This window comes from Marmota marmota, unplaced genomic scaffold (assembly GCF_001458135.2).
Source record: "Marmota marmota marmota unplaced genomic scaffold, marMar, whole genome shotgun sequence".
Classification (NCBI taxonomy): Eukaryota; Metazoa; Chordata; class Mammalia; order Rodentia; family Sciuridae; genus Marmota; species Marmota marmota.
The window spans coordinates 40,031,934-40,058,640 of record NW_026000057.1 but is presented as its reverse complement, the minus strand read 5'-3'; the positions used below and the strand labels follow the sequence as shown (position 1 = coordinate 40,058,640).

General features: G+C 35.6%; 1 protein-coding gene and 1 long non-coding RNA gene across 3 annotated transcripts in view; one reads left to right on the top strand and one right to left on the bottom strand.

Annotated features, from left to right (window-relative positions):
- LOC107141392 (glutamyl aminopeptidase) overlaps positions 1 to 26,707 on the bottom strand; it is an 80,209-nt gene that overhangs the window by 25,558 nt on the left and 27,944 nt on the right. The window contains exons 5-11 of the mRNA XM_015484646.2: positions 24,289 to 24,443; positions 23,519 to 23,632; positions 19,968 to 20,102; positions 17,158 to 17,223; positions 11,997 to 12,062; positions 11,704 to 11,852; positions 3,970 to 4,049 (exon numbers count right to left, since the gene is read on the bottom strand). Of these exons, the coding sequence (XP_015340132.1) occupies positions 3,970 to 4,049; positions 11,704 to 11,852; positions 11,997 to 12,062; positions 17,158 to 17,223; positions 19,968 to 20,102; positions 23,519 to 23,632; positions 24,289 to 24,443 (765 nt within the window). The remainder of the gene's footprint in view (positions 1 to 3,969; positions 4,050 to 11,703; positions 11,853 to 11,996; positions 12,063 to 17,157; positions 17,224 to 19,967; positions 20,103 to 23,518; positions 23,633 to 24,288; positions 24,444 to 26,707) is intronic.
- LOC107141393 lies at positions 3,999 to 25,618 on the top strand. Of its 2 annotated transcripts, XR_001503433.2 has the most exons (7): positions 3,999 to 5,786; positions 6,565 to 6,659; positions 7,730 to 7,815; positions 10,838 to 10,908; positions 13,108 to 13,184; positions 20,622 to 20,769; positions 25,071 to 25,618. It is a non-coding gene; the product is annotated as an uncharacterized LOC107141393 (long non-coding RNA). The 2 variants fall into 2 exon arrangements; XR_007351409.1 differs by having other exon boundaries at positions 3,999 to 6,659.

Genomic DNA, 26,707 nt, shown 5'->3' with positions numbered 1-26,707 from the left:
AGCTTAAATGACAATGATTTTGTTGGAAACATAAAGGAACAATGACAAATGAAACGGCAGCATAAAATATACTACAGAGAAAGTCCTGAGAAGGACTATGTTTATAATAAAATCCCAACGAGGAAACAACAGCATTGAGGATAAAGAAACATATTATATTTTGGTAAGAATAAATTCATTTTAACAGAGATAAATTCATTTAAAAGAGGATCTAGTTAGTAACTATAGTTTAAAAGGAAAGGTTTTTAGGGCACCTTGGAATAGCCTGAACAGGTTTGTGATAGAGGTCCTCGTTCATTCGTCTTTGGTTAGAGAGTACATGTTTAATTTTTTTCTAATGCTTAAAATATGAATGTAAATAAAAAAGATCTGGGGTGGGAAGGGGGGATGTGCCACTATTGCCTGGGGAGTTTCTAACTGATGAATCATCAAAGAAACCAAGAGGAGGGCAGCAGGATTGGTAACATGAGCTGGTTACCCATTCAGTACACTCAGGACATGTTCGTCATCTGTGCTCTGAGCCGAGAGCTGAAGATGTTCTCAAACAGGAAACAGGAACTTATTGCATAGCCTAAAAATGGAGCAGGCACTTTGAAGTAGGAAGAGATGTCTAGTTTGTTTCTGGCTAAGTGGCCAGGAACAGCAACAACAGCAACGGATAAGGGATAAGTTTCTTTTCCTCAAGGAATACTCCGTGGGAGGAGAGACAAAGATAAGTCAATAGTTACAGAAAAAAAAAATGTGTTAAACATAATACTTCAAGGATAGAAAGGGGTTTGAGAGCTCCCTCTCTCTTTTCTATGCTAACACTCCCTGTTCAGAGTACAGGGACCCCAAAGACTCCATCAATCCTGTCATCCATTTATACTCTATCAGTAGCCCCTGAACTCTTGGCCTAGAAATCCTTTTCTTTAGTAATCTTCCCTGATCCCCCACATCTGGGCTGGTGCTTGTCCTGTGTGTTCCCTTCACTATTTTCAGTTACCACACCAGCCACTTAGGACAGTATTGTATCTACCTGCTGACCTAGCCCTGGACAACTGTCCACACAAGGGTAAGGGGTCATGCTTCTCCCCTACTCTCACATTATCTCCAGGCCTACCCCTGTATCTGGCATGTAAGTTAGCTTTAATAAATACTGGCTTGAAAGAAATAACTGATTAATTAAGGGATCAAATTCAACATTCCAAATCTATCTAATGAGTACACAATAAATATTAGAAGGTTGTTTATTCTGAACTCTTAAAATTTACTTATGAAGTATTAGAGTGAGCTTTAGTTATCTTGAAAATTCACTGCTATAGGATCCTAAGTCCATGAAAATGCTGGGTAAACTGTAAGGATAGATGAATTATTCATGCTTTTAAATTTGTAAACAGCAAATGAAGCTGCTTCCAAGACATTCTTGCAACCTTCATTAAACATAGTGACCACTGCGGGGGGAAATGTGGTAAAAAGTTAAACCTCTCAATGAAATCCTAACCTTCTCTTATGTCTTTTACCAGGGCTGTTACATATTCTTTAGTGTGTTCTTTCTGTCTTTTCCATTTTCCTTTGGTAAATGTGCTTAGGAATCTGAAAATGGTCGGAAGACAGACCACAAGAGATACAGCTTAGTATTCAATCACAACCTAAATGAATACAAATACTGAGACAGAATGGTATTGATTTGGAAATTCAGAATGTTGACCACAATGCTATAATAATTGTTACCATAAATGATAAAGGGAAAGTTTCATTGTGATAGCAATTCCTGTCAAGAAGAGCCTAAAGAAGAGTCTTACTTCCATAATAGCAAAGCTGGTAGAGTTTATAGTAAATCTAAAAATCACAAAAGATTTTATAATACAAGTTTTTTTTTTTTTTTTTAAAAAGTGGGAAAAAACCTAGGGAAGTTACAGAGAAACTTATACATAAATGATTATAGCAGCACTACTGACAAGAGATGAAGGTACAAATGATTCAAATATCTGTCAGTTGATAAATGTATAAAGAAAGGTCACATATCCATATAATGGAATATAATTTGGCAATAAAAATGAATGAAATGCTGATACATGCTACAACTAGGAAGAACCATGGAAACATTAAGCTAAATGAAAAAATATTAAAAATGCTATTTATATATAAATTATATATAATTATATATATGTAATTTCATTTACATTAAATGTACAGAAGAGGTAAACCTATAGATGTAGAAAGTTGATTAGTGTTCAATTTGGGCTGAGGCATGGGAGGATGGAGAGATGATAGATAAAGGTAGGGTTTCTTTCTGAGGTAATAAAAATGCTCTAAATTGCCTGTGCTGATATGACTGTGAATATACAACAAAAAAAAAATTGGATTTTACTCTTTAAATGGATGAACTGTGGAGTGGGATGGAGCTTAGTGATAGAGTGTGTGCTGTGCATGTGTAAGGTCATGAGTTCAATCTCCAGCACTGTAAAATAAGAAAATAATGGGTAAATTTAAAGGTATGCAACTTATATCTCAATAAAGCTGATTTTAAAAAAATCAACTGGAATAAAGAATAAAATTTACTTGCCAGATGAACTCAGACATCATTAACATTTTGGGATGTTATAGGCATATGCAGCTTTTTCACTGCTGTGACTAAAGGATCTGACCAGAGCAATTTTAAAGGAGGAAAAGTTTATTTGAGGGCTCATGGTTTCAGAGGTCTTAGTCCACAGAAGGCCAATTCTATTCCTGGGGGCTCTAAATGAGGCCCAACATCATGGCGGAAGAATATAGTAGAGGGAAGCAGCTAACATGACAAACAGAAAATGGAGAGACTTCCACTCTCCAGATACAAATATATACCCCAAAGCCACGCCCTAATTCCCACCTCCTCCAGCCGCACCCTACCACTTCAGTTACCACTCAGTTAATCCCACTCAGGGGGATTAAGTCACTGATTGGGTTGAGACTTCAACTCAATCATTTCTCCTCTGAACCTTCCTGCGTTGTTTCACACATGAGCATTTGGGGAACAACTTATATCCAAACCATAACCACAGACAAATGATCTGCTTGGCCTTAAGAAGCCACGGGTGAAAGTGTATGCCCAGTGCTCTCCTGAGACCAAGTCCTGATGGAATGGAGCAAAGAACACAGTCTAGTTTGTCTTACATAAGAATTGTTTTGAGTTGAGTGCAGTGACACATGCCTGTAAATCCAGAGACTCTGGAGGCTAAGACAGGAGAATCAGACGTTCAAGGCCAGCCTCAGGAATTTAGTGACAGCCCTGTCTCAAAATAATAAATAAAAAGGGCTGGGGATATAGTTTAGTGAAGGGCACTTGCCTAGCATGCAAGAGGCCCAGAGTTCAAACCCCAGGACTGCAAAATAAAAATAAAAGACAAGTTTTTAGACATAAAACAAGTACATCGGTAAAAGTATTAAAAGCAAGATTCTTCTGGGATTAGTGCTAAAACCTGTCTTATTTATTTATTTATTTTTTGGTGACGTGGAGGTCTATGATAATGTCTCCTTGTTTCTATATAACTTTAGAATTTTTCAAGTAAGAAAAAGACAAATCAATGAAGAGAACAAGAGATAAATTTTCAGAAAATGATTGGTCTAATTTAATGAGAACATTAAAAAAAAAAAAAAAACCAAGCCTGCCACATAACATTTTAATAAATTCAATGACTTACTTGTTTGATAAAAAGATAAAAATGGAAGAAAGGAAGAGAGAGAGAGAGGGAAAGATGAAGGGAAGGAAGCAAACTTATACTTTGATCTCCCAAGGCTGGGTATGTCAATCTTGGTAAATGATTAAAAAAAAATCTCAAAGTAGAAAAGTCATTATTGCAGATAAAGATTTATAATCATCAATAAATTATTTAAGAGGTTTCTTTAAGCTAAAATTTATTTGATTTTCAGCTTATGGGTAACTCTTCACACTTAATTTAATGTAGAACACCAATTCAAAGAATAAATCAATCAATTGATAATATTTACCTTCTTTTTCTGACCTATTGTAGAAGGCACTGAGTGGTACATCATTTTCAGTCAATTTAATTGGAATATTCCATGTGTAACTAAAATTTTTAAAAGAGAAAAATTTAACTTTATTACTAAACGATAAAAAATCAAAAATAAAAATCAAGACAAACATGTTTTCCTTATATGATCATCCAATGTATAGTATGCAACCAATACAGTTAATAAATCATACTTTAGTAATAAAAATAGGTCAGGTAACTGCTTTCAATTTCTATAAATTTATGAACTGTGGAAATTTGCATCAAAAAATTATCCAAGAATGAAGATTATTATTCAATGAAGTGCTTTGAGGCTTTGAAATAAAGAAATTGTAGAAATATAACATATAATATTGAGCATCTGAATACATGATTATGTACACTTTATATTTGATGGCTTCTGTTAAGGAGCACAAAACATTGTTAAAATTCAAAAGGCAGTCTGTAAAATTCTGTTAAAGAAATACATTTTAGAAGTTAGATTGAAATTGTACCACCACCATAACCCGCCCCCCACCCCTTCAAAGTTTCATGCTCTTTTCTAAGTATCTCTTAGCTAGAATCATGAGAATACATGTGCTCTAAAGGGAAAAATTATCAGATGTTTCAGGGGTTTCCAATTGTTTTCCTTAGCTACTTGGTATGCAGAGGTAGCTTGTATTTGGATATAATATATTCCCAATATTTTAGTCTTGAAATATCAAAAAACAGATCATCAATGCCATTTGATTGTTCTCCTCTCAATCACAAATGCATCATCTCATGTATCTAGAGAGAATATGAATCTAGGTACCAATAGCTGGTTTGAATTGCTACTCAAAGTTGGTTTCTCTGTCAACATTCAGTTCCTTAACAGAGAATTAGGATTTACATTTCTCCCATTTAGGATATAATAAAATTTGTCATTCAAGAATAGATTTTTGCTATCTATGTGAAAAAAGTAATCCTCTGCTTTATGTTATTGAAGTGTTTTAAAGGACTTTTTACTGGGTCCTTTGGAGTATTTTATTGCAGTGGAATTTTTGGCTATAAGTTTCATAAAACCAGTACATAAATTATTTCTGGGGTCCTATTGTGGACACAGCTTGATGCTTATCCCCTAGAAACCCAGATTCCAATGTGCTTTCTCTGGAAGCAACCAAAACCTATGTCTCTCTGTTAGAGGACTGTCCTCAAACTGCCTCAGCAGGAAAAACAGAAATTCCTGGGAATTTGCATTCTTCTGGAGCCACCCTTAGTTAACAATGACTGATTGGTATGGGTTGAAAGTTGAGAACCTTTCTTACCCCATCCATCAGGAACACGCTGGAACACTCTGAAGTGTTCTGCACAGGTTCCAGAAATTCTCTGCAGGACTGAGCCAGTTACTCTCCACTGGACTACTTCATACAGCACCTCTGCTGGACTGCCTTCCCTTCCTCTCCCTTCCCTGTCCCATGCCCACTGTGACCATCCTTCCTAGAGACACTTCCTAAGGAGTCACTTTCACTCACATGATCATCTCAGGGTTTGCTTTTATGGAAGCCATCCTAAGAGCCCTTGCAGCCTCTCAGAAGACAGGCATTGTTAAATAACCACATCCTACGTATTTTGCTCTGTCGCTGCTCTGTTAATTTGATGCTGCCACGCAAACAAATATTTCTTCATCTTTCTCCAGTGCCAAACGTAACGGAAGTAACAGAGGATGCTGTGTTGGGATGTGCACAATGTGACTTCACATCTTGGCTATCACCCTAAAACATGGTCAGTAGGACTACACCATGCCTAAAACTGGACAGAAGCTATACTACCAAGGTCACGTATGAAAATATTTCCCTGGGCTGGGATTGTGGCTCAGTGTAATGCACTCGCCTAGTACATGCGAGGCGCTGGGCTTGATCTTCAGCACCACATACAAATAAACAAATAAAATAAAGGTATTGTGTCCAACTACAACTAAAAAATAAAAAAAAAAATATTGCCCTGAGGATTTTAAGATTATCCTAAGACAAAAATGAATACAATTTGGTAATTTTTAGTATCACACAATCTAACCTAATCTAAACTGAATAAAATAAGAGATTTGGGAATACAAAATGTCAAGAAATGAAAATTATATCATCTAAAATTTATGAGTATCAAGATTTGTTTTTTAAGTGTGTGATTAAGGTACCATGAAATGGGCTCCATCAATACTAAAAGTGGCCAATCTAGTTTTCTCCAAGGAAACTGACTTTAATTGCCCCCTGAAAGACACACCCTTCTTCTGCCTGTTTACAATGGATGGACTTTCAAGGCAAGAAAACTTGTCAGGGCTGGGGTTGTAGCTCAGGGATAGAGCGCTTGCCTGGCATGTGTGAGGCCCTGGGTTCCATCCCTAGCACCGTATAAAACTAAATAAACAAAATAAAGGTATATAAAAAAAAAAAAGAAAGAAAGAAAACTTGCCTGCTGGAGACGTGGTAAGTGGCCCATTTGTAAGAGAAGGTTGCCGCCATAATGTTAAAGCAAAAGCCTACACATGGGTGGACCCTTTGAATTATAAAAGGTTCTGTTCAGTAAAAACTTTCCTCATTCTGGATTACTTAAATAGTGAGAAGCATACTTAGAAGAGGCCATTCATCTCACAGATCACCCAACAGGAACACATCTGACCAGAGAGAAGATGAACCTTGGGGTTGGAGAAAGGTACCATTTCTTTCTGGGTACATGATTTGATTTAAAAAAATAAATAAATAAAGTGAAAAAACAGTATTCTTTCTTATTTCTCAGGAGCTACTGATGATTTTTAACAAATATTCTCAACAGGGAAAAACCTATTTTCTAAGTTTCTTTTCCTATTCATGTATAACATCCCCTTGCTTTTGTTTTACAAAACTGGGACAAGTATGTTGATTTTTGATAAATAGTCACCAAAAATCATGCTTCTATGAATCCAAATGAAATAAAAATAGTATCTGAGAGTAGGAATTCAAGACAAATATTAGAGAAAAATGGGTTAAGATAGTTTCATACTCTTAAGTTTCATGAATAAAATTCAAGGATATATTGTAATTTATTGTAAAAAGTGATTTTATTCCTGATATATTTAGCTCACTTGGTAATAATTTTTTTGTTTTGTTTTGTTTTTGTGAAGAGGAATTTATAGCCAAAGAGTAGTTAAAATCCAATCAACACTGGTTGACTGTCTTTAGTTTAACAAGTCAGTGGACACGTGACAGGAGGAAACAATTATTGAGGAACTTTCACAATGGAACTTATTTTGCAAGAGAGAATGTTTTGTTTTTTGGTTTTTTTCCAGTGCAAGGGATCGAACCCAGGGCCTCACCCATGTTAGGCAAATGCTCTACCACTGAGTTTCATCTCCAGCCCAACAAGTTTTTCTTTCTTTCTTTCTTTTTTTCCAAATATCCAAAGACTGTAGAAGTATTTAATATGACTAATCTAATTTACTAGAATATAAAACAGTAACTACAAAAGAAATAGTTCATAGTTTACAGAACCATCACAGAAACTGTTTTGTTGACTTTTGTCATTGAATTATCACCTGAAACTAAGTCAAATCTACATTTCAATCATGTATCATGAAGAGGAAAGAGTGAAAAATAAAGAGGTTTTCTCAATTTTAATCTTTCCCTTTTGAAATAAAAAGTAAAGAAGTGTACACATACACTCCCTCAGCGTCTTCATATTGGTGTAGGGTCTGGTATTTTCCTTGTACTGGTGTGAACTATTGATTTTCAGAATTTGTGTTACAGTAAGACACCCAGCTTCTTGGAACCACGTTGTCTGTGACAGAGCTGAGCTCCTGAGGTTCCCGCACAGACTGATAATGGCCTACCAGGTGAGTGCCTCAGGCTTTTCCAGCCAGCACCTTAGAAATAGTTAATTTCATAATTCTGAGTGCTCTCCATTCTCTCATACCTTGGATAATTTTTGGCAATTTTAATTTTTTTAAATACCCGAGTGTGCTGTTAGTGTGACAATTCTCAAAGTCCGGAATTAAAAACAGAAAACAGGTTGTGGTATATGGATCGTAAAATGTGTCTATAAAGATCATTCATTCAGTTCTGTAGAAATGTGGCTATGACCATTGTCCTACAGGATGAGCACAATAGTCTAAAAAGAAGTTGTTCTCTGCAAATTCATCTGATTAAGTCACTTGCATATTATTTGTTTATTTACTGTAGTACTAGGGATTGAACTCAGGAGCGCTCACCACTGAAGGACACCCTCAGTCCTTTTAATTTTTTTTTTTAATTTTGGGACGGGGTCTCTCTTGCACACTTGTGATCCTCCTGCCTCAGTTGGAAATTATAGGTGTGCACCACTGTATCCGGCTGTTGTTTATTTTTTAATTGAAAATGTTGAACTGAAATCTTTGGAATATCTGCTACAACTTTCAGCCACAGCCACCCTCCTATAGGGTCTGGGCTCATCAATCCCAGTTGTCACATGAGTCATTCACTGCAATGTCATTTTATTTGGTCTCCCTGATTCCACTCATGTCCCCATAATGTAGCGAGAGAGGAACTTGGAAAAATGCAAATCTTGCCAATTGTCTCCTTAAAATCCTTGAATCTTCACACTGTTGTCCAAAATCTTTCATGTGGCCTGCATACCTGTCCCTGCCTTTCTCCCCACCTTCTGTCTCCCACCACTTTTCCAGTTGCTGTGCTTCCAGTCTCTTGGAGCCAGACTGCCTTCTGTTCCGATCAAGGCGCTATCATTTACTGTGCGTGTGTATAACCTTGAATAAGTTAGTCTCTCTCTCTGCTTCATTGTCCTCAACTGTTCTCATCAAACACATCTAAAGTGCTTAAAATAGTGCTGGCTACTTAGTCAAGGCTTAGTAAATGTTACACATTATATTCACAAAGCTCCTTTTAAAACCTTTGAGGACTTCCTCCATATTATAGTTTATTTTACTCCCTTTGCACCAATTTGCTCACCTTCAATATTTCATCCTGGTAAAAAGATGTTTTCTGTGACCCCACCCTGGCCATCTCCATCCCTCTCTCCCAATTAATTCAGGCTCAGCCAATCAGTGGGCATGTACGACAAGAGAGAATAATTACCAAGAAACTTTCCCAAAGAAATCTTGTTTCACAAGAGAGAAATATTTTTAAATTTTAATATCAAACAGCTCCAACACTATTATAAATTTAGTGAATGTAATTTGCTAGAACATAAAATAGTAACTATGAAGGAACTGGTTCATAGTTATTAAACACTTTCCAAAATACTTTCTTCATAGCTTAAGATTCTCATTCTTCACGTTATTCTAATTGCTACTAACTAATTGAGCTCACCAAATGATTTATACAGGAATTATAAAATAATGCCAATGAAATCATTAAGAAAGAGAGCAGGAGGACGATTCTCTTCAGTGAGAATCAGGCAATGGAGATTGCAGGCCACCTGGGTGAGCATGAATTCAAATCCTCTTTACCCCAAGCAAATATTTCAAAATATTGCAAGAAGGGACAATAAAAATTGGAACTAGATGAAACCGGAACAATGTCCAGGGACCAGTGATAGGCTATGCAGCTCCTGTTCACCTAGTAACCTACCTAGGAGGGACTCAGCATGTTGAGCTGGCCAGGACGATATCCCCAAAATATTGTATACAGTTTGGGTGTCCTGAGAGTCTGATTTTTACCTTTCATTTGGAGGGGTGCTTGGCACCCCAGAAATGTATACAAAATAAGTTATGCAGAAATGCTCATATCATCAAGACTTTACAAGTTGAACTTGTGCAAATGGAATGAGTTTTGAGATCACTGGCTGTGAGGTACATGCTCTATCAACTTTTACACTCTTTGGAACATTTTTAAAAACCTAGCACATCAGAGAAAACAACACATTGGATTTGTAATATTAATTAAAATACTTAGAAATCCTGAACTCAGTATCCATGTTTCAATTGTCTAGAAAAATCTTGCTTGGTAAAGTTGAGGGTTTGATTTTTAACATGATGAAGAAATGTCACTCTAATTTGATAAACTGTATTTGTATTTTAAATTGTTAATTTCTAAAAATATATCAAATAATTTCAAAAAAGATTTATAAACCTTTAGGTGTTTGTATTTGGAAATTAGAAAATAATTTAATGAAACTGTAACTGGTAGTGTTTAGAAGAATTTGATTCTAAGTTTTTACACATGCTATACGCAAGAGAATTTGATTAAGTTTCTAAATGCTGCTTAAATGCTCAGAGAATTTGATTTGTGAAATTTGTACATAAACTCATTATTAATCACAAACTAGGAAACTGTTGAATAACCACAGTTTGCTTTCCATCCTCCCCACCCAGGCCTGCACCTTACTCAGGGTCTCCTTTTTTATTTTTATTTTTTAAATATTTATTCTTTAGTTGTAGGTGGACACAATATCTTTATTTAATTTTTATGTGGTGCGAGGATCAAACTCAGTGCCCCACGCATGCTAGGCGAGTGCTTTTCCTCTGAGCCACCACACCAGCCCCTAGCATCTCTCCTTTTAAGTGCTTCTGGTTTTAGTTCTGCATCCTAACTTTATTTATTTATTTTTGTTTAAACAATATGTATTAACTCATCCACTGGAGGGTGACTTGGTGCACTTATATTATTTTCTTTTCCATTCTCTTTTTAAAACTTAACAAAAAAAGTAAAATAAAATAAAATGGTTTTTAGTTTTCTATAGGTTACAATGTACCGCTAATTAATATACTCACTCCACCACTCTTGCTTCGTGAAGTTTTTGTTTTTACCACTTTCCTAACTGTTAAGCGAGGACAGCCCCTGGAGTGCTCTTGCTTAACAATCAGCTCTCAGAGGACAAAAGAGTATTTGCCCTTTTTCACATGATGCTCCCACTGTTTCCAGGGTTGAGCTACCAGAACAGCATCATGGACAACATGACGTAACCAATCTGGGAAGAGACCTGTCACTACTGAGTAAGTACCCCACACTCTCTTTCACTTTTTCTCCCTTTTCCACCTCCTCTCTTCTGTCAGGTATTTTTTCTGATTATAATGATAAGATAGGTTATATTTCCAATGTATTCTGCCACCATAACAACACCGTTACATGTTATCCATTGGTTGATTATAAAAGTTGAAAGCCAATAAATTACACTTATGAATCAATGCTATAGTCTGGGAGTCCTAATGAAATGGAAATGCTTAGCTCTCCTCCACTGTTTTGGTTTACTTCTTTAGTAAACAGCCCTCTGCATTCTTGCCCTGGGGTCACAACCAGATTTCTTAGAGTTCCTTATAGAGAAAAGACTAGTAGTGGATGGAGAAAGTGGAGCGGCACAAGTCCTACTTCTAGACGTCATAAAAATTGTCCTACTTTCAGCTTGGCTTCTCACTCCTGCTGTGCATTCTTCATGCTGACACTGAGCCCAGACCCTGACTAGGGACAGGGAGGTCCCTTTACTATCATCTAGCTGCATTTTCCTTAGTTGGTTTTCTGTCAGTATTTCTCCTGCTTTTATTTCACAAAATTCTATGATGAATGTAGTCCCACCCATTTATTTTCCTTACTCTTAAGGGTTTATTGATTTTAAGTATATTCATTCCTCCATTCACTCATACCTTGGGAAGAGCAACATGTGCTCAGTCCACCATTTTGAACCTGGAGACCACCTGGCTATTTTAACACATTGAACATGTACTGGAGAGCAGTATCTAAGTAAATGACTAGTATTTCTGCCAAATTTCTACTTTTTTTCTGAAATGAATTACCCAAAATCTGAAGGTGGCTGGGAAGGATCAGCTCTTGAGTCCAACAGAAAACGCTTCTGTGTGACGCTTGTTTTATTCACATTTAGCACAGGATAACCCATCTGTCTAGTCCAGGTGTCCATTACTTCTCTCACCGGCTTCTCACTTGCCTAAGATAAAAAAAAAAAAATAGAGAGAGATTAATTAATTTACAAACAAGGGAAGATAAAAAATAGAACAGTCAGGTAAAGAAATGATTAGTAAATCTTCTGTAAGTCAGAACAAGAAATACTTAGGGGTGTACTCCTCCTTACCTCTTCCAGTGCTTCCCAAAAATCTGAAGTCTTTGCATTCCTGAATTGGAATCTTTCCAAGTAAATCTGTATGTAAAAGATAACAAGTACTTTGGAAGTCAGTGCTGCCTTTTCGAGATTATATAACATGATTTGAAGCCCTCCTCACAACTGCTCAATTCTGCCTCTATAACAAAAGCAACCACAGGCCATGTATAAATGAATGAGTATAGCTGTTCTCCAAAAAACACATATATGCACACTTATATTTGAATTCTATGTAATTTTCATGTTATGAAATATTCTATTTTGATTTTTTTAACCATTCTCAAATGTAGAAAGCCTTTTTACTTCACAAAACTTACAGAGTTGGGTGGTAGGCTGGATTTGAACAGTAGTTTGCTGACCTCTGCTCTAAGGAAATAAATGTATAGTCTTTTTAACAATAACAATAATAATGATGATGGATGGAGTGAGGAAATTATTAAATTTAAAGAATAAATCTTTATTCTTCAAATATTAACAAAATATGAATCTTTAAATAGAATGTTCCCTCTTTGGGCTGTTCTGTTCACAAAACCTTTTCTGTATATGAATTTTCAGATCTAATGTGATAGAGCCCCAAAGAAAATTCCCAGTCTTCTCATCCCATATCTGGACACTGCTTGAGGTTCTGCAGGAAACTTTCTGAAGTTTCTTCTGTCCTGCTGCATCACTCCTTTACTTTCTTGAATTATTTCCCATTTAAAATGCAGATGTCTAAGCCTGACATGGTAGTTGCATGCTTTTACTCCCAGAGACTTGGAAGGCCAAGGCAGGAGGATCGCAAGTTTGAGAACAGCCTTATAATTTACTAAAATCCTGAGCAACTTAGTGAGACCCTGTTTCAAATAAAGAAAAAGAAAGAATGGAAGAAAGGAAGGGTTGGGAATATGACTCAGTGGTTAAGCACACTGGGTTTAATCCCCAATACCACTCCCTCGCCCCCCAAAAAAACCGTAAAATGAAGAAATCTTAGATATAAATAGAAACTTCTTTAAAAAAAATTTTTTTTCCAAAGCTGGGATTGAACCCAGGGTGCTCTATCACTGAACCACATTCACAGCCCTTTTTATGTTTTATTTTGAAACAGGGTCTCTCTAAGTTGCCTAGAATGGCCTCAAATTCAGGATCCTCTTGCCTCGGCTTCCTGAGTCTCTGGGATTACAGGTGGGTGCCACAGAATCTCTGGCTCCTTAGATGTTCTTCATGGTTAACTTGGTGCATATCATTTTCCCTCTTAAGTTGCTGTAAATTTTCAGTAGGTGCTGTACCTAAGTCACATTATCTTCTAAACTCCTCTTCAATCCAAGGACAGAGAAATTAAACAAGATTAGTAGGACCCCAGGAAGCCTGGGGGAGCACTAAGGCCCATTTGGAACATTGACTCCATTTAAATTCTTTTGATTAATTCACTTCTCAGCACTACCACCAGAGGGCAGGCAAAGGAAGAGAGAAGAAACTATCATTTTTAGGTATTGATTCCAGAGTATTGCACTAGTCATTCATTATATCTTAAAAAAAAATTGAATATTTGGTATAATACTATTTGGTATGTCTATGTGTTAATGACAATTTATATTGACGAGTATCTTTTTAAAATTAATTTAGGTTTTATTTGTATACTCACAAGGTCTTGAGCTTAGAAACAGGAAATCTTGGATCTAGAAGGGACTTTAAATATTACTTAGTACATTGCCCACATTTTTTAGATGAAGAAAACCACTCTGTTTAACTACCTGAGTGCCTAAAAAGGTGAAGAGATTTGCCTAAGATTACCATGAAGAGAATTCTGAATCATGGATCAGCATGTGTGGATTTCATCATGGTGGTTGTTATTTTTTTAATTGCAATTTATTGCTTCTCTGGAACTAGAGGCTGAATGGAAATTTATATAACACTATATGAAAAGGTATTAATTTTTATTTTGTTTAGATGACTACTTTTGAATATTCTGGTTGAAGAACTTTCCTTTTTCACCACAAATATTCACAATGTAGTCATTATAGCTAAAGTTATGCAACAACCTAGGTCACAGTCCCTCATAAGATGACATTCGTGAGCACAGAAGGAAAGGAACAGTGTTTCTATTGCTAGTATTCCCAGAAGGAAAAGCACATGAGCACATTTTCCAGCTCAGCATTCCTGTCTTACCAGGGATACTATTAATACTACAAGAAAAATAAAGGACATAGTATCTTTCATTTTTTTTCCATAACCACATATTGTTACTAATGACCCATGATCTATTATTTTTAATAGACAAATTTTAATGATTTATCTATCAAAAATAATGAATGACTTTGCTTTTATTCCCCACACCATCTAAATATTTTGTTTCCTGAGGTTGGATTTGGGGGGGCATGATAAGCTTGAAAGAGAACAGATATCTGCCATTCCCAGATTCATCACCACCAGGTTAACTAATGCAGCCACTTCTGACAGAGAATCAGTATCTGTAAGGAAAAGAGCAGTAACTCCAGTCTGACAGACTGTGGGACTTCCGGGCAACAATCATAGTGTGGTGATTGCAATTCAAGGAGTCTATTTTTCAGGTGCCTGAACTATGTGAAAGAATGTCCCAGCTGGTCTGAGAGCTTACTGAATGTAGAATATATTGATCATATGCTATTTTTAGATATTAGCTAGTATTTGAGAGAAAAAGATAAATATTTTAGTGGTTCTTTTTATAAATTCATTTCATAGCACTATAATGGTATGAAAAATTAATATCTATTCATGCCAGTTAGGTTTTAGCACTACATGTGATCAGAGTTAAGTTAAAGGAAGATTTTAACTTGAGAAATGTTAGTTTGGGACAACTTTTTAAATTAATGATAATAGATATTAGGTTAAAGGAAATGTGTATTATTGAATTATTAGTTTAGCTATTTGTTTTTAAGGACTTTTTTTTGGCCCTTCTCTAAATAAGTGAATAAGAAAGATCAGCTCTAAAGTCAGTCTTTGAAGTCAGATCTGAAGATGTGTGAATGTGTGATTTATTAGTGATTTATTAGTGAAAAAATGTGTGGTTTATTAGTGAAAATTTAGAATGAAATTTTAAATTTTAAATGAAAATGATTTAGAATGAAAGCTCTGCAAATGGAATTTTAACACCATTTTTGAAAATGAAATTTCTTTTTTATTTCTGTGCTCTACAATGTTATTTATTATAGACTATTCACTCATTCATTCAACAAACATCTTCTGGATCACCTAGTATGTGTAACATTTTCTACTAGGCATTGGAGAATATGCAAAGATGTTGAAGAGAGAGTTCCTCTATAGGGTGCTCACAGTGAGGGAAGATGAGATGAAATTTGAGTCTGAGCCAGGTGTGGTGGTGCACACCTGTAATCCCAGCAGTTCAGGAGGCTGAGGCAGGAGAATCGCAAGTTCAAAGCCAGCCTCAGCAATTTAGTGAGGCCCTAAAAAACTTAGCAAGACCCTGTCACATAATTAAAAAATAAAAAGGCCCAGGGATATGGCTCAGTGATTAAAAGCCCCCCACCCCCAGGTTAAAAAAAAATTGAGTTTGATGGAAAAGTTACAAGATGTTCTCATGTGCATGTAAGCTCACACGTACAGCTTCTCCCTTTGCATCTCACGTCCACACAGAATATTTTATTAATGAACAAAACTACTAAAAAAATACAGTAGTGCACTCCCTAAATATTTTCTAAATCTTAGTCTTATTTGTTACTTTAATAGTCACTTGAGAATCTTAATATTGGTCTGGAGGGGCTTGCTTCCTTTTGAGTATCATAGGATTAAGTTCCATGTGAGAAGAGATGGCCATTGTGAGAGCTTTAGGAATGGAGGCATTGTCCTGGGGAATCACATCCCCAAAAGGAACTGGTCCTCCATGTGAGTGTTAGTGGGGGCTCTGCTCCAACCTGTCTTCTATTTCTGCTTTATGGGTTGGATGTCCACACTGTTCCCTGTAACTACCTGGGTTATCACAGTAGGGAGTTTGGAGAAGGAAGAGGTAGGAACAGTTTTCCTTTTCTAGGCTGGGAGGGGACCAATCTGTAGATAGGGCAATTATGGGGACACATTATAATGACTTTAATAATACATATTATAAAACACCAACCCTGAGACAATTGGATAAAGGTCTGCAAGAAAAACAAAACTGAAACCAGATCATCCACTGGAAAATATGCTTAAGTGGGATGTGTGAAAAATTTAAATTTAGAAAGATTTTTAAAATTTCCCTTTCTGAAAGGAAGCTGGTCTTCTTTATTTATTGATTCCATCATAAAAAATGATATTTTGGGCTGGGGATGTAGCTCAATCAGTAACGTGCTTGCCTGGCATGCACAGGGCGCTGGGTTAGATCCTCAGCACCACATAAAAATAAAGATGTTGTGTCCACTGAAAACTAAAAAATAAATAAATATTTAAAAAATTCTCTCTCTCTCTTTCTTTAAAAAAAAGATATTTTAATTAATTACTTTCCAATCCAATCATAAGGAAAAAGTCTTATACTCACTGTAAAGGGAAGACCCTTACAGATAGATTTAAATTTTCATATCATATTACTATTGAATGACTGTGTTCCCCTGAAATTCGTATGCTGAACCCAGTTCTCAATGTGATGGTATTTAGAAGCAGGGCCTTTGTAAGGTATTCCTATTTAGATGAGGTACTGAGGGTGAGACCCTATTGATGATATTATTGTTCTTACAAAAGACACCACAGTGCTTCTTCTTTGTCATGTAAGGCCACTGCAAGAAGGTGGCCATCTGCAAGACAGGAAGAGGACCCTCACCAGAGTTAAATTGGCCAGCATCTTGATCAACTTTCATTCTCCAATACTGAGAGAAAATAAATTTCTTTTGTTTGAGCCATCAAGACTAATTTGCTACGGAAGCCAGAGCTGGCTAGAGCAAATGTAAAGTGTATCAAAGATAACTAAGCTGTTTAAACTTCTCCATGAAACTTCTGGAACTTGATAATTTAGATACAATATAGGCATTTAACTGGATGTAAAATAACCTTTTATCTTTTGCCATACTGTCTATCCCTGAGTAAGGAAAATGAAAAAGGAATTATCATTAATGAGCAACATTTCTTAACATTCATCAGTCACAGATCAGTGTAGCTTACTTTCAATACCACTTAAAGTAATAAATCATACCTGACATCCTCTTTGAAATTTATCTGGTGTTATCCAGTCTTCAAGCATTCTAAGAATAGAAGCTCCCTATGATGGGAAAAGAAGTGACAAATAAAACTAATAAAGATTATATAGAGAAATATCAGTTATCACTACTGTGGCTGGTATTTCAACATCATATTTGTGAGATTATTTCTTGAAGATGATTCTATTAAATTATATGGTTATAGATTTTAGGATAAAATTCCATTTTGTACACCCTAGTATCTATGTTTCTAAAATAACCAAAAGGTAAAGAAATTGCTAAAATGGCCCTCACTTCAGTGACTTACCGTTCCAATGATTATTGCACTTCTCCAAATTAACCAGCAGATGGAGCTTTGTAAATGAAAGAAACTGTCTAAAGATCAGGGTCTTTGATGAATGAAGAAAGAGTTCAGTGTAAAATTCTCACAAATTATAAAATGTATCTCCATGCAGGAAAAAATATATTGTATTTATCAGAGGGACATAGAGAGTTGAAGATTTATCTGATCAATTTAATATGAATAGTATATAATTTAGATTTAAAAAATCTTCCTCTGTAAAAGTAGTTTATCTATGTGGTTTTCTTTTGTCTGAACAATCTGATGAATACCTGTTTTCTACTTTCCTTTCACATGTTATAAGATTTATATTAAGATACACTATTTATAAGATTTTTAAATAAATTTTTGAGTAATTGACCAGAAAAACATTGCCTCCCCTACTTAGTAATTTTTGCCATACTTTAGCAAGCATTTTAAATTGTTTTCAGACATAGTGAGAAAGCTATTATGTCATAGTAACATATTTATTTATTTTTGCCCTAATATCTTAAGTCCTGGGTATACTTATGACTCTGGGTGTTTGAAACTTGTTCTAACGTCTCCCATGGGAGTTAATGAAATAAACTGTTAAGTAAATAAGAAATTTTCATTTTAACAGAAAGATAAAAAGAATCATTGATAATATGAAGGAAAAAGAATTAAAGAAGACTAAAAAAGACACCATAGGAATAATATGAGAAGGAAAGCCAAAACATATGATGCTATAAATTTCAAATACTAAAACATAGTTTTTTTTCACTTAAGTCAAGTTTAATAAGTATTTATTTCAATAATTATGATATAAATAAATAAAACTATATTTTAGGCATCACTTAAAATAACAAATGCTGGTCATGATGATGCATGCTTACAATCCCAGTGGCTCAGGAGGCTGAGGCAGGAGGATCATGAGTTCAAAGCCAGACTCAGCAATTTATCAAGGTCCTACGCAACTTAGTGAGACCCAATCTCAAAATAAAACATAAAAAGGTCTTGGGGGGCTGGGGTTTTGGCTCAGTGGTAGAGCTCTCTCCTAGCATGTGCAAGCGCTAGGTTTGATCCTTAGCACCACATAAAAATAAATAAAATAAAGTTATTGTGCCCAACTACAACGAAAAATACATAAAAATACATATGTGTGTGTGTGTGTGTGTGTGTGTGTATTTTTTTAAAGGTCTTGGATGTGACTCAGTGGTTCAGCACCCCTGGGTTCAGTCCTTGGTACAAAAAATCAATGCCCCCCCCCCAAAAAAAACCCCAAACCAAACTGTATTACTTTGCAGTAGTTTTTGAGTAACTTAATGTAGTGGGTAAACCATAGAAACCAGAGTGGAAAATTACAAAAATAAAGTTTTAAATGATGTGACATATAGGAATGGGATATGTCTGAAGGAGAAACTGCAGGAGCTGTTGTGGGAGAGAACAGGTAGCACAAAACTTTGGCTTATAGATTTTCAGCAGTGTTTCATACAAGTTTTATTGGATAAGAATTCCTCATTTATAAAATGCTACACGTCATCTTTAAATTTTATCTAAAAATGGATAAGAATATTTCCTTCTAACTGATTTAGATTTAACTTTACTGGGAGCATTAAAGGATTCTACTAGAAAAAGTGCCCACATATATGGGATTCCTCACTGACAGACCACATAGCAGAAAAGTAAGATATACTGTCTTTAAAACAATTTTAAATTTGATGTTTAAAGACTAAATATTTGGGACTGGGATTGTGGCTCAGTGCTAGAGCACTCGCCTACGATGCATGGGGCACTGGGTTTGATCCTCAGCACCACATAAATGTAAAATAGAGATATTGTGTCCACCTAAAACTAAAAAATAAATATTAAAAAAAAAAGACTAAATGTTTGCTGGGCATGGTGGCACATGCCTGTAATCCCAGAGGCTCAGGAGGCTGAGGCAGAAGAATCGTGAGTTCAAAGCCAGCCTCAGCAACTTAGCAAAACCCTATCTAAAAATCAAATATAAAAAAGGGCTGAGGTGGGCTGGGGTTGTGGCTCAGAGGTAGAGAGCTCGCCTAGTATATGTGAGGCACTGGGTTTGATCCTCAGCACCACATAAGGTAAAATAGACATTGTGTTCACCTATTACTAAAAAATAAATATATTTTTTTAAAAAGGCTGAGGATGTCTCTCAGTGGTTAAGTGTCCCTAGATTCAATTCCTGATACAAAAAAAAAAAAAATAGACTAAATGTTCAATTATCAGAATGAAAGCAGGAAGCAGGTACAAGCACAAATGAAAAGAGAAAAATTCAAACACTGAATTCAAAAATCCTGAGGCAATGCCCAGTTATCATTATCTTGATCTTTAAGCAACCAGATTATAAAATGTAACTGTTAAATTACTACAAATTATAAAAATCAGAGCCCACTTGGTATACTACCATTCTTACCATTTTTAGCCTCTACTTGAAAGAAAAGTCAGTAAACAGGAAGATTTCAAAGCAATGCCACAGTTCCCCACCTTGCTATAGGATATTCCATCAAAAACAGATGTTATTTCATCAGGGGTTGTCACGGTGACGACTATTGGGTGTGAAGACATTAAAGAATCTTCCTCTTGTACAGGTAATACATCTTCAAGTAATATCTGGTCACGCTGAAATGACAGAACGAGCCAAAGAAATAGAGCACTTCCTTTAGACTGGTGCACATTTTGTAATACCATATATAATAAAAGTTGAGAGAAAATTAATATAAATTACTCAAATTATTTGAAACAAACAGTAGGCCTTCAAATTAGTCATATTTTGCACTGATTGATCTGTACTGATTTAATTTCCTTCTTCTATTTATAACTGCTTTGACTTTATTCTCCTATAAACAGGCCAAAAAGACAAAAATGGGTATGAATTCTGTTTTACCACTTCTGTGTGACTTTTGGACTATTCCAAACTTTTTAAGCCCCATAGCCACATCTGTGCAATGGGAGCAGTGACATCATTTCATGAGTTTGTTCTGAGAATTAAGTAAAGTAGCATGTCAATCTGCTGAAGCTGAGGTTCAGTTTTTATTTCCTGTGAATTTGTCCTTGGAATTTGGATAACTTATAATTAATAAAAAAAGAACTAGCTTATTCTTCAGTTCTTATAATTACTTCTCATTTTGTGTTTCTCAGCAAAACAGAGTGGTCGAGAGGCCTAAAAGTATAGCCCAACTTCACTGGTTCTAAGCTATCTTTAAGCAAGTTCCCTCCCTCACTAGACAGGGGTAATAATGGCATCTCCTTTGTGGACTTGTGCACAGGATTGAAGATATAATTCATGGTAAGCACTTGACATAGATCCTGGCATGAAAGGAGAACTAACACCTTAGCTGCTATTATGATTTTATTTCTTAAAGAATAAGAATTTGAAATTTAACTATGTTAAGTCATTAGTAATTTAAAAATCAGAAACTTTATTGAGCCTACTTAATTTAAAATATTTCCCAAAGGGGAGCATGGCATATTTGTTGACATTTTCCAATTTTATGGTGTCTATTTATAATAGGCAAGGTACTGTTGTCAAATGATGACTGCTAGTTAAGTTTAATTTTGACTTGGATTTTGATTTTTGTACATATAGGCAGTTTGCATAGAAAGAATCCTGTTCTCAGTATCTGGAAATTGGACTGCAGTCTTAGCTTCAATATCTATTGTCTATGTGAAAGCTCATGTGAACTTCCTAGCCCTCAGAGTTTTTTCACTGATGAAAGGAGGTTCTACAATGCAACTCAAGACTACACTGAGCTTTCATCTCACTCCAGTCAGAATGGCAGTCAAGAATACAAACAAAAACAAAAATACGAACAACAGTAAATTCTGGAGAGGATACAGAGAAAACGGAACACTTTTATGCTGTTGGTGGGATTGTAAAAAGTATAACCACTATGGAAATCAGTATGGAGGTTTCTCAAAAGACTAGGCATGGAACCACCATAGACCCAGATACAGCACTCCACAGTATTCATTCCAAAGAACTGAAGTCATCGTACTATAGTGATACATGCAAACTCATGTTTACAACAGCACAATTTACAATAGCCAAATATCATGAAATCAGCCTCAGTATCCATCAACAGATGACTGGTTAAAGAAAATGTGGTATATATACACAAGGAAGTTTATTCAGCTATACAGAATGAAAGTATGCCATCTACACAAATATGAAGGAAACCTGAGAACATTGTGTTAAATGAAAAAAGCCAAATTCAGAAGGTCAAGGGTCACATGTCTTCTCTCATATGTGTAAATTAGAGGGGAAAAAGGAAAGGAAATGTGGAAGGGTTGCGGTTCAAGAAATTTGAAGGGAAATCAGTAGAGTAGAGGAAAGGGATTGGTAGAGGAAGGAGGGAGGGAAAGGGGAAATATTGGGGAACAATATTGGCCAAATTACACTGTTACATTGTGTACATGTACGAATATATAACAATGAATCCCACGATTATGTACAACTATAATGCACCAATAAAAATATGGAAAACAAAGAAAAAGAAAGCTTAGATTAAAAAAAAAAAACAAAGAAATAAGGCTTCACTATTGTGATACTATAAAGTTCTCTCACAAAACATTTCTCTTTATCTGACCCCTTCACCAATAAGACTTTGAATTAGGAACTCATTAAGGGCTTAGAATACATTTTGTTTATTTTTGGGTCCTCTCTAGTTTTCCTAAATGAAGAATGAATGAATGGATGAAGGAACAGATAAACTGTGAATATATTATACAGTATGATTAAATTTTTTTTGAAATTTCAAGATCTGCATACCAAATCTTTCTGGAATTTTATCAGTGTTATTGAAACTAAAATATCAGACACTATTCAAACATAATTTTTTACAACAGTTTGATATAAGAAGGGCATTGGATTCCTTTGAAAGAAGGCTGAAATGATTTTCTATTTATGTAGTTTATTTTCAATAAATTATAAAATCATACATTTTCAGTGTAGATGAGTGGTTCTCATCTACTCCAGGAAATTTTTTGTCCTCAGGTGCCATTTGGAAGTATATGAGGACATTTTTTGGTTGTCACAACTGGGGCAAGATGGGTACAAGAATTATCTTGTCCCTGATGTCAACAGTTCCATGGATAAAAAATCATGATATAGATTAAAATTTTTAAAAAGCAATAATTGCCAATTAGATTTTTTACTTTTTTAAAGCAGATTAGGGAAATGGCAAGGGTTTCAGGCATTTATATTTTTAGTTCTTCCCAGTAGAGGGCAGTATTCTACATCAAACACAATCTCCTAATTCTACTCCCACATTTACATCTCTGTGGACACACACATTCATAGGTACAATCAGATAAGAATACTAACACCATCTAAATATAAATACAAAGTACAGCTAAGTTTTCTAAAACAAACAAACAAAAAATCTATAGAGTTTACATGGGTATTTTTTTTCCAGGTCCCTCAGGGGTACACTTTAGGTTAATAGTCAATATATGTATATTCTGGAAGCTTTTAAAGCTTCTAAGATAGAAAACAATGTGCTTATTGAACACTGAAGAGAGAACTAAGGAGAGCTTATGTAACTTGCTCAAGGTCACATTTCTGTCATGAATCTAAGAAATGATGTGTCTGAGATTTGAACTTGTATCTAACTACTAAGTTTACTCTTTTATCTCTTCACCACACTATTAGAGCACCCTGTCTAAGGTAAATAGTTTGCAAAATAAGACAGACATTTTTCAAAGGGCTAGCACGTAGATACTTCTTGAACATAGGGTGGCCATTTTCTATGCTGGCTGTCTTTTTATTCATTTTTTCCTGCCTCAACATGTATTTTTAAGTGATTCTCTCAAAGATATACTCAAGGATATCTCTCAGGGATATCTGATGTGGTGGTCAGTTGCCTTGTAGGGACCAGGCATTGGCTTTAAGCATAGTTCTCTGGAAGCCAGCTGGCTCCACCCTATTCTCACAATGAACTTCCCAAGCACATTACCCTTGGATCCCAACAGTGGCCCATTATCATGCTTTGCATAATGAGAAGAAGAGATCTGGAATGCATGTGCTCTGGGCTCACCATTTGCCACTCTTTTTCTGCATGGTCTACTCCCAGGAATTCAAAGAAAGAAGCAAATCCTTCATTCAGCCACAAGTCTTCCCACCAGTCCATGGTTACAATATTTCCAAACCACTGAAATGATAAGCAATAGAGTTCAATTCTTCTTATGGTAGAAGAGACTAGAAAAATTCAAAACAGTTAGTTATCCATCTAAATTTTGACACCGTGACAGAGAAGTGGCAAGCACTGTATTTATTTCCTGCTTTACTTATCCGGATCTTTAAATGATATTAAATTCTCCTTGCCTTATTACCTTTATTTAGATATTACTGAGAATCTATAAAGTTATAGGAAGGCCTGTGCATTTACCAATGGCAAAATATTTTTTTTAAAGTTTCTTTATGGTTAAATACATATTAGCACTAAGAATGGTCTTCATGCAGGATTTTCTGAATCAGCTATTTTTTATTTGCTAAGTCATAGATAATTTGAATTAGTCCTATGGTTTTAAGTCTGTTTCAAAAGCAAGTTGAGCCACATGTGGTGGCGCATGCCTATAATCCCAGCGGCTTGGGAAGCCGAGACAGGAGGATTGTGGGTTCAAAGCAAGCCTCAGCAATGGCGAGGCGCTAAGCAACTCAGTAAGACCCTGTCTCTAAATAAAATACAAAACAGGGCTGGGCTGGGAATGTGGCTCAGTGGTTGAGTGCCCCTGACTTCAATCCCTAGTAACCGGAAAAAAAAAAAAAAAAAAGAAAGTTGACTTGATGCCAATATCCCATGCACACCTGATGCACAAGTTCGTGGGAAATCACAGTGGCCACCCTCTGTTGGTTGGATGAGGCTGATTCCTGAGGATCATAAAGCAGGTTTGTTTCTCTGTAAGTGACAAGTCCCCAGTTCTCCATGGCACCAGTGCCGAAGTCTGGAATAGCGATTTTATCTATGGAAAAAAAAAGACTCCAGTGAGAAATGCATTCTTTCCATTTGTTCATAGCATTTCTTACCAAATTCAGTTCTTTGGATGAATGTTTTGTAAAAATCTAAAAATAATTTCTTAGAGTGAGAAACAGTAATGGTTTATTCAAACATTTTGGTCTTAAAACTTCCAGGGAGTTTTTCCTTTTGGCTCTAAGATAGCAACGTGTCTTTTTTTTTTTTTTTTTCCTAAAAATAAGAATACTCATGACTTCTTTTTTCAAGGCTTTATAATTTTATGTCTTTTGTCACTCTCTATATGTACTTTCTTTATATTAGGTTTCTCCCCCCTCCATGATTTTCACTTATTTTATGAAAAGCATCTGTTTTGAGGATAAGCTGTGAAGAGAAAGAGAATAGAGAGTCTTCAAATCAGGACTGAGAAATAAAGAGTGGCTAAGGGCACAGAAATAAATCTCTAACCAAGAATAGAGAATAATAGAGAATACGAAACTTCCTTTCCCCTTTAACTCTATACAGTTTGAGGTCCACCTGATTCTCCATCAATCTAATAGCTTACTATCTACTTAGGTGTATTAAATAAGTTGGAGAATCATGGAATTGGTTATATTCTCTCTTCCTTCTCTTCCAGGTCTAAAGTGTCGGATTTTGTGAGGAGTTCCTATTCTTTATGTTTGCTGAGGCTGATAATAGACCTAATACCTGGAAAAAGGAGGAAGCCTCAAGCAGCTAAATCCCCAAATAGAAAATGCTCAGTTGATTAGTGGAAAATACAGATTCCCTGGTCAATGAACCGTAATCAGCATGTAATTTTTTCATTACATAGAATTTAAATGAGGGACAAAAGTGGAAATAAACTGAAGTTTTCATCTAATATGTAAGAAAAGCCCTTTCTTGTTATATTGTATAAAGGTGCAGATATGATGGCGAATCTCACTGTTATGTATGATTATGGTGCACCAATAAAAAGATCCTGAAAAACAAACAAGACAAAGAAAAGCCCTTTATTTCTGGTTAAAATAAAGATTTCTGAAGCATAAAGCTTTTCAAAAAGGGATATATCTTAAGTGGAGGTCAAGATACAGTAATAGTTTTCTTTACTTTTTAGGTTTTATTGTTTTGTCATAAGATTATCCCTGAGGGAGGAAGAGCATGAGAAGAAGATTAACATTAAACAGGGACGAGAGGTGGGAGGGAAAGGGAGAGAGAAGGGAAATTGCATGGAAATGGAAGGAGACCCTCATGGTTATACAAAATTACATACAAGAGGAAGTGAGGGGAAAGGGAAAAAAAAACAAGGGGGAGAAATGAATTACAGTAGATGGGGTAGAGAGAGAAGATGGGAGGGGAGGGGGGATAGTAGAGGATAGGAAAGGCAGCAGAATACAACAGACACTAGTATGGCAATATGTAAAAAAGTGGATGTGTAACCGTTGTGATTCTGCAATCTGTATACGGGGTAAAAATGGGAGTTCATAACCCACTTGAATCAAAGTGTGAAGTATGATATGTCAAGAACTATGTAATGTTTTGAACAACCAACAATAAAAATTAAAAAAAAAAAAGAATATCCCTGAAAGGATGGAGCAGTATCTCTACCAAGTGTTGATATTTTTCAAAATATTGTGAAGTGTAATTTGCATGTTATCACTGAATAAAATTTTTTGGTAATATCATGTCTGGTTGAGTATTGGAATTATAATTAAATAACACTATAATTATAATTAAATAGCACAAGTATGTTTAACTTTTGGAGTGTAATGAGTGTAGAAGTTACTTCTATGATGCTGTTAATTCTGAAAGGGTTAAAAATGTTCATAAAAGAGTATAAAGAAGGAACAAGAGAAGGAGGAAGAAAGGAGAAGAGCCAGAGAAATTCACCAGAGTTCCACTTCCCAGGTTACATCTGGGCAGTACAAGTGAGATAAAGGGTGTGTGTGTGTGGGGGGGGAATCCTTTGAATTCAGGTGCTTCATATTTTATTAATTATTCTTCTGACTTGGATGAAAATTTGCTTCTCTTTTTGTCTTCTTCTGTAATCACTGTTAAGCAATTAAAAAAAAAATGGGAACTGTTTCCACTGGAAAAAAAAATACAAACTTGCTCCCAGCCATAGCTATTCTCATGTAGGAAATTTGTCATTCGAGTTGTTTTGCATTGATAATTTATTAAGGAAGGGCAGACAGAAGAGCAAGGAAGCCGATTGTTGGCTGGTTTCTTTTTTTACCGCCTTTCATTTCATCACTACAAGCAACTCTATGGATCTTA